This window comes from Haplochromis burtoni, unplaced genomic scaffold (genome assembly GCF_018398535.1).
Source record: "Haplochromis burtoni strain Fernald_Lab_line unplaced genomic scaffold, NCSU_Asbu1 Contig_46, whole genome shotgun sequence".
Classification (NCBI taxonomy): Eukaryota; Metazoa; Chordata; class Actinopteri; order Cichliformes; family Cichlidae; genus Haplochromis; species Haplochromis burtoni.
In genome coordinates this window covers 1895308-1910330 of record NW_024582407.1, presented here as the reverse complement: position 1 = coordinate 1910330, position 15023 = coordinate 1895308, and the positions used below count along the sequence as shown (strand labels likewise).

At 38.7% G+C, this 15023-nt stretch overlaps 1 protein-coding gene across 1 annotated transcript; it reads right to left on the bottom strand.

The window, feature by feature from the left end:
- Positions 1-2303: 2303 nt before the first annotated feature.
- On the bottom strand, positions 2304-12359 carry LOC102298979 (transmembrane protein 26). The gene is made up of 6 exons (XM_005930537.3): positions 12050-12359; positions 11234-11330; positions 10891-10974; positions 5696-5904; positions 5467-5546; positions 2304-3899 (listed from the first exon to the last, which is right to left on the bottom strand). The coding sequence occupies exons 1-6, from the start codon at positions 12238-12240 to the stop codon at positions 3607-3609; spliced, it is 954 nt and encodes a 317-aa protein (XP_005930599.1). The 5' UTR covers positions 12241-12359; the 3' UTR covers positions 2304-3606.
- Between the last annotated feature and the right edge of the window lie 2664 nt (positions 12360-15023).

Below are 15023 nucleotides of genomic sequence, written 5' to 3'. Positions count from 1 at the left end.
GGTGGCGCTAAGAAGAACACGTGGAGGACAAATTGAAAGTGGCAGGGTTGAAGATGCTGAGATTTTAACTGGGAGTGACCAGGATGGAGAGGTTAGATATGAGTACATCAGTGGGAAAGCTCAGGATGGAGACAAAGTCAGAGAGGCAAGGCTGAGATGGTTTGGACATGTGTAGAGGAGGGACAGTGGTATGCATATGGTGCTGCCAGGCAGGAGGAAAAGAGGAAGACCACAGAGGAGGATATTGTGAAGAAGGACATGAAGGAGGTTGGTGTGACAGAGGAGGATGCTAGGGTTAGGGCGAGATGGAGACAGTCCCCTAAAAGAAGTGGCTGGTAGAAGAAGCCAAAATCTTCATTTATTTATTTATTAATATTATTATTATTATTTGAAATAAAACTTGTCAGCTGATAGAAAAAATACATGTTTTCACAAAAAGTTATATGCAACCAATATTTGTTTTTAGTCATGGTCCTGGCAGGCCAAGGCTGTTTTTCTTCTTCTCTCTTTTTCTCTCTCTCACTTCTGCCTCCCCCTTCTCAGGTGGAATTGCCCACCCTGAGGTGACTCCAGTTTGAGTGTCCACACTCTGCAAGATCATTGGCTCCTTGGTATTGCATGGTGTTAAGATTGCTGAAAAGATTTTGGTGCATTCCTCCAAACTCAGCTTACCTGCACTTTCAAGTGGGACGTTACCTGTCAAGAGAAATATGCTTACAAGTTAATTTCCTGCCCACTTTCCACCACTCTCTTCTGTTCCCTCTCTTGATTTTTTCAGCCTACTTGTTTGGCCAGTGCAACCTGCTAAGAAACACAGAAGTAAACAATTTGAAACTGTATCTGCGATCCTCACCTTAGTCAGCTCTTACGTGTCCTCTTCTCTTTGAGAGAAATCCCCATTTCCCTGTAAAGAGTTCACTTCCCTGTGTACTCACCTGTTTCAAAACTCTTCAGAATTCTGTAAACTTTAAAGCTGCTGTGCTTTCTCTTGAGTCCGGTGTCACTTTGATTATGATGAAAACATTATCAAATGATAACAAAGAACAAGAAATGCTCTAGCTAATGTGCACAGATAGCAACTCTTACGGAGGTTTTCCATAGTTATCTTTGTCTCTCTGTCAGCCCTTTGAATACCTGCATGTTTATCCAAATAACAGGCAAAGTCAAACTGGTGACTGATATTACACAGCCATGTTCAGTTTCTTTCACTGTAATCTTCATGCTCATGAAATGAAGACTTAGCTCAGAAGGCGCTTTTATGCCACAATGGGCAATTCAGTTTGACAGTCCACCATCATAATAACCATATAAAATTTGGAATAAATAAACAAACTACACGTAGGTACAGTTTCAAAGTCTCTGGGTAGAACCCAAACATAGATTGAAGATGGAATAAGAAAAACTACTCAACATTCAGCAGCTTATTAGAAGACGATATGAAAGATTTTGAGTAGCAGTTTGTTTTTCCCGCAGGTGCAGGACAGCACCAACCTGAGGGCAACAACATAACTTCTCTTAAGAGAACATGCTTTGGTTGACAAATAATGCTTTTTGTCTTCTGAACAGATGTTTCTTCCAAATCGAGTTCACTTGCTGTTAAACTAACTCTATTTTACTCAGGGTATGCAAACACTACACCTCAACACACAGCTTTGAGATGCAAAACTTTTATTTTGGATTTTTTGGATTATTGTGGCAGTCTGTGGCTGCTCTATTAAAAACAAACAAACTCCAGTAAGAGTTTGACAGCAGCCACAGTGATTTCACAGAGAGCTCTAAGCTCAAATAAAAGATAAGATAAGATAAGATAAGATAACCTTTATTAGTCCCACACGTGGGAAATTTGTTTTGTCACAGCAGGAGTGGACAGTGCAAAAGTTATGAGGCAAAAATTAGAATACAATAAGAACCCTAAAACTGACTATGATTATACAACATGTCAAAATCTGCCCACAGATGGCATCAAAGTGTTAATACACTAATTGTCCACAAAGGGGAGACAGCAGACAGGTTGCAGAATCGAGTTACTGTAAAAAATGATCAGCTTTACTCAAAATAAATATGAATCACTTTTTCCTTAAAGTGATTCAGCTTTTACTTTAAGGTGAGGCTGTGTAGAAGTCAAGTGACGGCTGAACCTTATAATTTATACTTTGTATCAGAATTAAGATGAAATGCATGCTCAGAGGTTTGAATTTATATCTGTGAAGTGAAACAGGTCAGTCCATGAATTCTGCTGTAAATGATCAGTTTAATTCTGAAACAAATGCTTGTTCAGTAAAGTAACGGGAGGCAGAGCTACATCATTTAATGATGTTTATTAAAAAAACAGAATTACAGAAAAAAATAAGACCTTGACAGGATAAGATGCTATTTCTTGCAGTAATCTAGGAAAATAATGCAGTCAAAATAGCATCACCAAACCAATACGAATAATTTGAAAACAAAAATTGCTGGCATCTTAAAGCCTGAGGAGAAGTTTAAAGGTCTTAAATACAACGCAAACAGAGCTCATTACCTGAGTAAAGTTTAACGGTGTGTTTGGTCTCTTTAACAATATTGCACGAACGATAAGATAATTCACCCACTTCAGGGATTATTTTACATTTCTCATACTTGTTAAAAAAGAAGGGGGGGGGGATGAATTACTTTTTAAGCATCACCATCCAAGAGGTACAACTAACCATCAATCAAGGTGTGGAATAATTATCCACGCTGCTAAAGTTCTTTTCTTTAACAGCCAGCTGCTGGATCAGGGTTTGTTTTAGTCAGCCGGAACATCCTGTCTGCGTTAAGACAGGAAAAATGCTGTCGAGCTTTTTGTCAACACCTCCTAGCCTCTGAGCCATTGCTCTCATCTTTTTTTCTCTTCCTGTTCTTGGTGACCTCATGTCCTCTCAGATTAAGCACAAAAGTCTTACCTGAAAGTCTGGGACTTCAGTTATTTTATGCTGCACTGACAAGCAGAGGCACTGGAGCTACTTTAAGGCATTGTGGAGTGTTGACAGGCTTAGTGTTGTAGATTTGCACTATTTTCTTATATGGAGATATTTATTATTGTGACCGCCACACCTTTTTCCTGTTCTGCTCTGTTTCCTTGTTTTGCTGTGTCCCTGGTATGCTGTTGGTCACGTAATTCATTCATTCATTCATTCATTCATTCATTCATTCATTCATTCATTCATTCATTCATTCATTCATTCAAACAAACAAACAAACAAACAAACAAACAAACAAACAAACAAACAAACAAACAAACAAACAAACAAACAAACAAACCAGTTTATACCGTGCATAGTTGAAACTAACATTTAGATCATGTATTCATAACCGGATATAAGTACTACATGAATGAGTTGACAGAGATTTTCATAGGCTGAACTGGATGCTAAGCAGTTGAGTCTCTGAACTTAGCTGCTCAGCATATCCGAGTTTTCTGAATTCTGTATTTCACACAGTAGAAGTGTGTGAAGAAAGCAGAGAGCATTAAATTCTTTTTATTTTCCTGCTCCAGGTGTAGTTTTCTTTTTAACTGAAAAATCTTTAAAAAGTTTGGTGTAAAATCCTCCCAGACCTCCGTTTACACTTGTTGTTTATGCATCAAAGTCATGGGATGGCGGTGCCCCTGGCATTATTGTCACTGGAGGTTCTGAAGTCCTGACATATAACAACAAACCTGTACAAGTTCAGTGCAACCACTAGGAAGTTCTTGATGGCAAAAAAGACAAGCATCTGGTGGAAGACTTTGAAGCAGGCCATCACAGTGAGCCTAACACACAGAAAAGGGCCATCCTGGATAAACAGCGCCTGAATGATGTTCCATATGTCAGTGCTGTGCTTAGTCAAGAGGGAATCCTGTGCACCCTGATCAGCCTCTCTGCCAGGTGTGGAGTTCACCACTATGTCAGATAAGGAGAGAAAAAGCAACAGATTGGGAGTGAAATGAAGGTTTCATTCAGGTAGCTTGATGTAGTCTGACAGACTCCACACTTGCTATTTAGAGCAACCTTCCCTGCTATTGTTTTTCAAGAGGTAAATCTTTCTTCTCTAAAGAAATGCTGGAATAGTCACACATAAAGGATACCTATTATGCTTTTCCCTTGGACTTACATCTTCCCACCCATAAGAAAGTTAGCCAATTAGAAGAAAGCTGGATAAAGGGGAGGGAGAAACAGTTAGAACAGCTTACTTCTTTAAGTAGATCAGTAGATAAGAGGAGGGGCATCACTAAGACCTACAGTTAAACCATCATTTTTAGCCTTTAAATGGCTAAAAACAAAAACAAAGGCTATCCATTTATTGTTTAGCTGTTTAAACCTCAAAAAAGTCTAACCTATCATAGAAGTGAAAACTCTTCACATATGCACAGGACTCCTATGTTACCCAGTTAATGTGTTTGTTGGAGTGTAATGGTTTACATAGTCACATAGAAAGCTGAGGGTTCCTGATTTGAGGACAGTAGGACACACAAATTCCCTGGGAGTTCTGTCAGGAGGGGTAGCTGGTATAAAAATCTATCAGATCAACTATGTAGAGCTAGCCAAATATTTGAATAAGTCAAGTCAAACTATAAACAGTCTTTGGTGGTTTTCCTGTGTTATAGGGGGATGGGGAAACCATGCTAGTATAATTGGAAAGTCAAGCTTTTAAACCCTTTAATCTTTAATATATTCAGTGGTTGTTGTCTAATTTCTTTGAAGAGGGTTGATGAGGTTCACGCCTTTAATCATCAAACATTTTTCAAGAACCTTAACCTTTCAAAAATGTATTATAATGCTTGACCATATACCCTATCTTAAAGATTGTAAGATGTGTCAGAAACTCCAGAATAGCTTCTAAATTAATCTTTTTTTTTCTCAGTGGCTGTTTCCAAAGTCAACTCTGCATTATATGAATATGTTGCATTTGTCTATCAATTCTTTGTGTGTTTAAAAGAGATCCAGACAAAGTGAACATGGCTCTCTGGGTGCAAACACAGAGTACTAAGTGCTCTAAATGCACTGCGATGGTAAAGATGCATATAACTGCATCATTAGGGTTACTTATAAATTATGAGATGGGGTTATGGAGAATTGAGATCATTATTAGGGTTTGGCAATTTCAAAACACACAGCGGCCTAATAAGAGCTTCCTCTTCTCAGGTAAAATGAGAACTTGAAGCTTTGTCAATTTATCTCTAATTATTTGCACAAATTACCAGTTCTGACTACTTCATGTAGCAGTTTTTTTTAAGTATAGGTCTGAAGGAAGCAGCATTTCCATGTCGGTGGCAATGCCCTTTGGTTTTGATACTCGGGAAGTGATGGCACTAGGGAGAACTTATCTACATCACCGTTTACTCCCAGCAGTTGATGGGATGTTTGGCAAAATTATAAACATGTTGAATTACTAGGGAATTAGTGTCTTTATGGTGTAGGCCCTTAATAAGCACTAAAGTTACATTTTGATACACTAACACGCACTGACCTGCTAGATGGAGCGGAAATTGCAACATACTCCAGGTCCATACACCTAAGATGACATAGACCAGCATATCATTGTTATCTCTGTAAAAAACAAAACAAAAAAACACGGTGAAGAAAGAGTTTCACTGCTTATTTCAGTTATTGCATTGACATATTATCAACACATGTACATGGCTCTGTGTGAAATTAAAATAAATGCACATGGAGATGGAACATGATTAGTCACCCACTTGACATCTGATAGTGTCTCACTAGTAAATTCCAGGATGTCCGCTGCAGTGCCAACAAAGATTAGAAGAAGTTGAGACAACTCATCTCTTGTGACCCCGCCTCCCAAGGGCAGGAGCCACTTCCCCACAATGAGCAGGATGAGCAGGATCTGATGGAGAGCCAGGATCCAGTCATTCGCACAAACAGCAGAGAAAAAATTGCCAATATCCTGGAAAAAAAAAAGACATTAACAGATATTTAAAGTTGGTTTAAACTCACTTGTATACCCGTAAGAATGCAGAAATTAGCCCTATTAGAACAGATGTCAACATGAACCTTCGAAGAGAGAGTTCATGACAGAGGAGGATAGAGGTGGGGTGGGAATCCTATCCTTTATGACCAAAGAAAATTGGTCAAAAGACAATTCTGATGGACTGACCGAGTTATAAGTATCGGGTTTCACCCAACACCCACTCTTACCTTGATAATAACTAGCATCAGAACTGTCTTTTCTGCAACTGTCAGTAAAAACTGACCTCGGTTCAATTAAATTGGTGTTCCTAATAAAGTGCTCAGTGACTGTCAGAGTAACTGACACAGTTGCAAACCACACTAAAACAGAATTTAATACATCACTTACCACAAGACGTGACTAAATTATCTTTTATGTGTTAATATTAGATTTGGATGACAATGGTAGTTTAGTGTCAGGGGAACACACTACATTATACTTTGTCAACACAGCCAAACTTGGCATTCACATGATATCATTGTATGTTATCATATTTCAATGGGATTTGTTGACAGTAAGAAAAATGAAGAACATTGCCAGAATTATCCTTCAGTGATTTTATCATCCCACAGAACATTGTACATTGGTTTTATAAGTGACACGCTGCAACTAACTGCAGCCATTTTTAAAAAACGTGTTTTTTCTTTCGTCTCCTGGGAGAAATGGGTGTGGTGGTTGTGGTCTAGTAATTGTTTATATAGTCTGGTTTAAATCACTCCTCTTACTGTTATTGGTCACTGTAGTATTTGGGGCTCATGTGTTTCCAATCAGTGTAGAAAATTTAGTCTGTTTCATTTGTAACGTTTTACAACTGCAGTTTTATTCAGTGTTCTTAATTGCTGTGGCTGTAAAAGCAACTGGAGATTATTCTGATAGTTATGTAGATGCAGGCTACTTTTGCAAGTTTTAAAAGTCATACAATTTAAAATAGTCTTTGCAGCTACATTGTGGCCTCACTGTTTGACAGGTGTCCTGAAATGTAGTGTTTGTATGCTAACTACGTAAAACAGAGTTATTTTTTCCACTAAGTCTTCATTTCAGCTGTATGACGTTTACTCCATCTCACCCTGTCACACCAACCCTCTCCATGTCCTCCTTCACTACACACATGAATCTTCTCTATGATCTTCCGCTTTCCTCCTGCCTTAGCATCCTCTGCACATGAACAAACCGCCTCAGCTTCTCAACTTTGTCTTCAAACCCAACGTACCCAATGAAAATCTGCAAATATTCAACGTCCCGCCTCTCGTCTTTCTCTCCAAACCAGACATAATAGCATGTCTCACCATCATCTTGCAAACCTTGCCTTTCACTCCTGCTGCTGTTCTTCTATCACAAATCACTCTGAGACTGCCTGCACTCTCTTCTTCACCACTCTTGTGCACTGTCTGTTACTTTGGATGGGTAACCACAGGTATTTAAACTCAGGCATCCTCTCATGCTCCAAAATTGTGTTAAACAATCTGATCAAAAAACCCATTGTTGTCTCTCCTGGACATCTTCATACCTCCACAGGTAATCTCGGCCAGCAGCCCTGCTTCATCGTCTTCACAGTTCCCCTCTGCCTGTTCTCCATTTGTCCTCCCCTCATTTAATTAATCTGTGAGTTCCTCAGAGTACTTCTCCCATCTTCTCAACACACTCTCCTCATTACTTATTTCCATTTGTAAGAAAACCATCAACGTGAAAAGCTTTCAAAACAGTTTGACTGCACAGGAAGTTTCAATCCTCTTATTTTAATGACCTCCTGAATTAAATATTGCTTCCATTATCAAAGGTTTATTCTTACATCATCTGACGCAAAGCACACCCATTTAGAAATGACTGAAATGCTACTCTTGACAGTCATTTTGATAGTGATGGACCCAGCCAACTGATAGACTGAGTGTTTGGTATTGACTTATAAATGCTCTTCATATTACGGATGAACTGTGGGACTCTATCCTTGGCCAGGTTCACAATATATCAATGTGTGCTCGACATACACTTATCCAATTTAAGATAGTTCATCGGGGGCATTGATCCAGGGGTGGACCCAGCCTGTATAAGGTGTGGGGGTGCTCCTGGTACATCGTTTCATATGTACTGGTCCTGCCCTTCTTTGTCCACCTTTTGGAAATCTGTTTTCCATACCATGTCTGAAGTCCTGCAGCATCAAATTGAACCAGAGCCACTCTGTGCCATGTTTGGTGCAGTCCAGAATCTGAATCTGTCCAACTCCAGACTCAGAACATTAAACTTTTCATTATTTTTGGCCAGGCGAGCTATACTGCTGAAGTGGAAAGACTCTTCTCCCCCCTCACACACACAATGGCTAAAAGATATAATGTCTTGTATGGATTTAGAAAAAAATTAGATACAGTTCGTGGGTCTAAAAATAAATTTTATAAACTGTGGTCCCCCTTTCTGGACTTCTTTGAAAGGCCCACAACTACTGTTACTGAGTAGTCCAAGGAACCCCCCTCTTTTTTTTCTTTTCTTTTATGAGTCTTTGTTGTTTTTTGCTTTTGTTTGTTTTTTTCTGTTTTTTGTTTGTTTGTTTGTTTGTTTGTTTTTTGGTTTGTTTTTTTGTTTAGTTGGGCAGCAGGCTGCCAATTATTTGTTGTTTTAAGGGTTAAGGGATTGAAATTTTGAAATATTCTGAAGCATTTTGTGTTATTGTATACATTGTATTGGAACCTTTGTCTAATAAAAAGACTTTTGAAAGAAAGACTTATAAATGCTCTTATTGCTTATACTTATTTGACTGTGACCTGTGAACAGTGAGGTTCCTGAGAAGTTGATTGTTGGATCCTTTTGTTAGGATGCCTGGGTCGTTGACCCAGGGTTTTTGAGTTTACGATATTATTTATACTGTCTAGTTTTTGGTTTCTTTGAGTTCTGTCTTATGGCTTATGTCTCTGTCTTCTTTAGTTGCTCTGTCTCCCCTATCACCTGCATCCCCTTGTCTAGTTCGCGTCTATGTGTATCCTAAGTTCCTATATCCCCGTGTTCAGTCAGTGTTTGTGTCTGCCCTGTTCCCACGTCTCTGTTCCCTCTGTAGTGCCTGCATGTGAGTCTGTGTCTTTGTTCAGTCTGTGTTATGTGTTTCCTGTTTTTACTTTGAAAGTCCATGTCTGATGTTAATGTGTCTGGTTTTGCTTCCTCTTGTCTCGTTAGGCCTGATTTGCCCCAGCTGTGTTTCCCTCCTGTTACCCATTCCCTGATTGCTCCCTCTGTGTATTTAAGCCCTGTGTTTCTTAGTGTCTGAGTCGCGATCTACCGTTTATTTTGCTGTGTGTTTTGCCTGTCCACCGGTGTAAGTTTATTTTGAGTTTTTCTAGTTATGTCATGTTGCGTTCAGCATTAAAGCCTTTTTGAGTTCACGTCTGTCTCCGGAGTCTGCACCTTGGGTCCTATTCCTGCCTGCATACAGCCGCACCTAACACCTTTATCCTTCAACTTATTGTTTACCTGACGGATTTGTACTGTATGCTGGTGATATTCATCTCAAATCTCATCTATTCCTTTCTTGTTGAATTACTCAAAGCGTTCTTATAATAAAACACAATTGAAGATTGTTCTTTTTCTTTGATCACATCTCTCAGCTATTCATAATTTCTCTAGTTATCAAATACTCTCCATCCTCAGATAAAATTAAATGCAGTGCTGCAGAAGCATAAGTAAAGCAAACCATGTGACTGAAATTCTGCTGTCAACGTGAAAACCTGAGTTCCTTTGAACCAAAATGTCATAATATCGGAAAATTTAACACTAAGAAAAAACAGTTGAAACTGTCAAAACAACAAATAAAATGATCATCACTGACTGCAACCCTTCAGAACTTCTGTTTTTCCTATTAGTGGTTACTTTCTATGTTGTTCAGTCTCTAATTCCAAAACTAGACTGCCAGTCTTCTGATGTTGAAATCTTTCTAAACATATCGGAATCAGTCTGTACGAAGCTTTCCAGTTAAGTCTCTTCAGGGATCCTGTATTACACAGTCAGATTTCAGTTCCTGATAACCACGTCTCGTATTCTTTGCCCTTGAAGAGCCTGGCAGCACTGTCCACAACTAAATTGAGAAAAGACATGGACGCTGGTATTTCAATATACAGTTAATACAATTTAATAGAAGTTAATAGAAAGAGAATATACTTTACATATATATTTATATATATTTTCCTAACCCTGTGTGTGCATATAAATAATTAATAATAATTTATATGCACATACGCATATAATAATAATTATTTAAACAATAATTACTGGGGGAAAGGTTAAAGTTTATGCATTGCAGACAGTGTGTCTGATGACGAGGTTATTCTGGGATATACATTGTGAACTTAAAGTTTCAGTATTACATTAAATCCACACTTCTGTGTAAAGAGTTTCCAAGAACTATTTCATGAAATCACCCTGAATCTCGAATTTTAAAAGAGACTTGACAGATTTTTTTTTATATTATATGGTTTGCTAAACATTTTTGTGTTTTTCTTTTTGGCTTTATCAAAGAGAAACAGCCAGCAGGCAGTTAGCTTATCATCAAGAAGCAAGCTCTGTATGAGGTAAAACTTCAGCCTCACGAGCAAACACCTGAAGCCCAAGCTGTGGTTTTTTATGGTGAGCATTTGACTGTTTCCTGGCTGGGAGCAGTGACTTTCTCATGAATGATTATGTGGCAGCTTTAAAGTGCTGACATGGCAGGCATACAGCTGTGAACACTAAAAGGGAACAATACAAAACAGATAGAACCAGTGGAAGTAAACACCAAGAGACTTGTCTAAGCAACTTTCCTGAGAATTTTGTCTGCCTTTAGTCAGTTCATTCGGAAACGCTCTGTTAGTTTCACAACACTATTCAACATGATATATTTGACTATGAGTGCCAAATGGTATAAAATCAGTTTTCTTCTTTTTTTCTTCTTCTTTCCATCACTCTTACCTTCAGGGAATCCGTGATCGTGAGGTTTCTGGAGGTCTTGTTTTGAATGAGGTTGTACAGATCCAAAGAATCAAGCTTTTGACACTGAAACAGATGAAAGAAGATTTTACAGACTTAATTTCACAGGGTACTTATTATTGTCTTGTAGGTAAGCCTGTATAAACCTAAAAGCAAATGGGATATCTGATGGAATCCGTAAATGAATGTATAATGAACGGTTATTTTACAGAGCAGGAAGCCTGCAAACTTCCCACTCACCAACATCTGTTGTTAAATTACATGTTTGAGAAACAGGAGATTATTTTAAGCAAGTTATATAATTTATCTTTCTGGCATGGAGTACCTGAGGTTCGCTGTTCTTATTCTGCTGGTGATGGAGCTCCAGGAGCCACATGGAGGGAATGATACTAATGAGAAACAGAAAGATGGGTGGGGAAAACCTGCAAGATGACCAGAATCATTCAGACTTTTTATTTATTTATTTATAATTAGTAAAAAAGAAAAAAAAATACCATATACAGAACTGATACCCCTTAAAGATAAATAAAATTACAACAGATGCTTTTCATTTTGTTCTTTTGGAGATTTGGCAGTTTGAAATAATTATTAGTTACTGCCACAATATTAAGTATTTTATTATCACTTTGCTTCTAGTTTACTTCCTCAAAATACTACCACGCAACATGATTTTTAAAACAACAGATGTTCTGAGGCATCCATTAATCTCCTCAGTGATTGGTGAATGCTTCATTAAATGCACAGTCTTACACAATATAGCACTTCAATAAGTTGTTGAATGAAATGCAATATCACGCCAGAAAAATAGAACAACACAATGTATTTCAAGCATGCAGGAAGACAGGGGAGACTGCGATCTGCGATATGAGTTAAGGGGTACCACCCCAACTTAATGTCTTAGGACAGCTTAACAATAGCAGCAGAGGGACAGGCAGGATATAGGATGCTCGGGGGAGATGGGGGAAGGGATAAAGTTTTTGGGGGAAATGGTAAGCGCTTAGTTTTAGTCATATACTGTACATCTATGCCAAGTAGCTGTGCAAACTCCAGGCGTTAAGTAACATAATGCATACTGAAGGATAATATAATTACAGCCTTACAGCACATTTCCACACTCTTACATTCATGCTCCACATCTCACCATTTGTAATCCTTTCCTTTCCTCCTCCTCAGGGTTATTATCATTTCCAGAACAAGCGGCAAAAAGAGGAAAGTTAGCAACCAGTAAAAGTCATGTTCCTTCACCCGAGTCACTCTCCACACACCGATGAGAGCAATCAAGATAAAAAGCGCTCTAGTAATGATCGCACTTATAAATTTAATCAGACCCATGTCGCCGGTTGCCTGCAATTTGGCACTGGACGCCGCAGCGGTGCCGTTATTCCTAACTGCACGGATACAAACGAAACTGTGACTCCAGCAGTGAAGTGGGGGGAAAATCGTTTTTCGCCAAAGTCACAAAAGTTTAAGCTCCGCCTTATAGAGTCAAGGTCCATTCCCCCCCCCCACCCCCCCGACCCTTAGACGGGATCAGATACACCAATAGAAGGGAATGTAGGAATAAATGTGGCTCCAGTTAAATACAATGCAAGCTGACGCAAGAAGGTCTTTCTGTTTTTTCGTGATTAATTCATGACATCTTGGACTGATTAGAAATTCTTTAAGGGTATGGGGGAGGCAGCATCACAGCATGCCTTTCTTTAACAGGAATACCACGACAAGGACATCCTGAGCTGTTTTAATTCCTGGAAACTATAAATTAAGTCCCAAAGCTGAAGCAGAACAACAAACAGGCAAATATGACCTGAAAACTATTTTAATAATAATAATGGATTGCATTTATATAGCGCTTTTCGAGACCCTCAAAGCGCTTTACAATTCCACTATTCATTCACTCTCACATTCACACACTGGTGAAGGCAAGCTACAGTTGTAGCCACAGCTGCCCTGGGGCAGACTGACAGAAGCGAGGCTGCCATATCGCGCCATCGGCCCCTCTGGCCAACACCAGTAGGCGGTGAAGTGTCTTGCCCAAGGACACAACGACCGAGACTGTCCGAGCCGGGGCTCGAACCGGCAACCTTCCGATTACAAGACGAACTGCCAACTCTTGAGCCACGATCGAGAGTTTTAGCAACTATTTTATATTTATTAACTGTTTTATACCCTTCAGTTAATGTATGAAAGGTCCACTGTATATATACAGGAACAAATTACCCATGTCCAAATGCAGATACAGTTTATTTACAGAATTGTGCAAGTTTGTTCTACACACAGTAATAGTATCTTTACAATTACACAACTTCTGCATTGCATAAACATTTGCTCTCAATCTTAAATATACAGGAAGATATTTTTGTCTTCATTCATTCATCTCCAAGTTGTCCCGAGCTACAGAGTGCACATACTGCAATATTCAGCACCATGAAATCTGTCTGTCCCTTACTGGGATACCATCTTTTTTTTATAAAGAGGTGATTGTTAAGTGGCAAATACCCTATGCTTGTATTTAGGTTGAGCACTTGAGTAAATGTAACTTCAGTAACTGCATTTTAATAGGATTATATTTGGATGAATCTTAGTTTGTAATTTTATAAAACTTGCATTTCTAGTAGTACTCAACTTGGGGTGTAAAATGCAGGTAAAGGTGGACTGAAGTATTTTCATGTTCACATACAGTTATGTAGAAAAGATCACAGGAGTCCCATGAGAAGCAAAGTACACCCTCTGATTTGGTAGCTTGTAGAACCATGTTATTGTAGCAATAACTGGAAACAATCTTCTTTACAACTTTATCAGTCTCTCACATCATTGTGGAGGAGTTTTGACTCACTCTTTTTTACAAGTCTGTGGTTATTCATTTATGCATAGCTCTCTTAAGGTCCTTCCACAGCATTTCAGTTAAGCTGAGGTCTGGCCTGGGTCATCAGAACACCTTAATTCTTTTCTTTTTGAGCCATTCTGCTGTAGATTTCCTGTTGTGTGTGGGACGTCCAAGCTTAAGCTGTCGAACAGATGGTCTCACATTTGACTCAATAATAGTTTGAAATACAGAGAAGTTCATTGTCGACTGCCCGGATACCGCAGCTGCAAAAGCAAGCCTGCAAGCTTGGATCATCACCCCTTCATCACCATGGTTTACATTTTCCATGAAATATTGGATATTCTGTGTTTGGGTGTTTGCATTAAGGCAGATTTCTTGACTTTGTCCTTTGTATCCAAAGTACATTGTTCAGATGCAATTGTGCAGACTTAAGCTGTGCTGCCTTTATAGAGAGAAGAGGTTTTCTCCTGGCTATCCTTCCAACAAGCCATACACATTTGCTCTTTTTCTAAATGTCCTGTCCTGATCTTTAGCATTCAGTATGCTCACTGAGGCCTGTAGAGTCTAAGATGTAACTCTTGGGTTTTAATTCCTGTGGAAGCCGACAGGTGTTTGCAGTGTTGCAAAAGACTGCATAGAGTCCTTTGCAAACTTTCTTTTTCACATGACTGTCAATATAAATTTTCAGAGCTACAAATATAATTAGACTCTTAATTTGTGGAAAGTTTTGAGGCAATAAAGGTAAAGTGGGAGATCCTTGCAATAATAATGTTAAGAATGTATTTTTAATACATTAAAAAAATACATTAAGGAGAAAAAAATTGATCTAAACAGCAATGTTTTTTGTTTTTTTTTTAATCTTGGAGAACTTGCCACAATTTTTCAGTGGACTTATCAGGTGATCATAATTTGACTTCTCAGAGTTTGTGGGTCCATGATACATGTTTCAGGACTTTCCATTCTTCTTGTGTCTAAGCACTGTTCTTTATGCATCTGTCTGTTTCAGGCATAAATTTGATTCCTCTTGATATTGTTGCTAGAATGCTAAGTTTTAAAACCTATTAAGGAAAATTCTAAATCTTCTGTACAGTTTAACACACACATACACACACAGACACACACACTTATCTAACAGAAGTCAGTGATTATGTCATCTAACACACACACACACACACACACACACACAGACACACACACTTATCTAACAGAACTCAGTGATTATGTCATCTAATACACACACACACACACACACACACACACACACACACACACACACACACACACACACACA

Bases quoted from the DNA above. Each gene is read 5' to 3' on its own strand.
- LOC102298979 (XM_005930537.3), bottom strand. From the start codon at position 12,240: ATGGGTCTGATTAAATTTATAAGTGCGATCATTACTAGAGCGCTTTTT. The intron at 5,905-10,890 runs GTAAGAGTGATG...TTTTTTTTCCAG, and splicing joins CGATCACGGATTCCCTGAAG to GATATTGGCAATTTTTTCTC. The intron at 3,900-5,466 runs GTCAGTGCGTGT...TATCTGACATAG, and splicing joins ATTTCCGCTCCATCTAGCAG to TGGTGAACTCCACACCTGGC.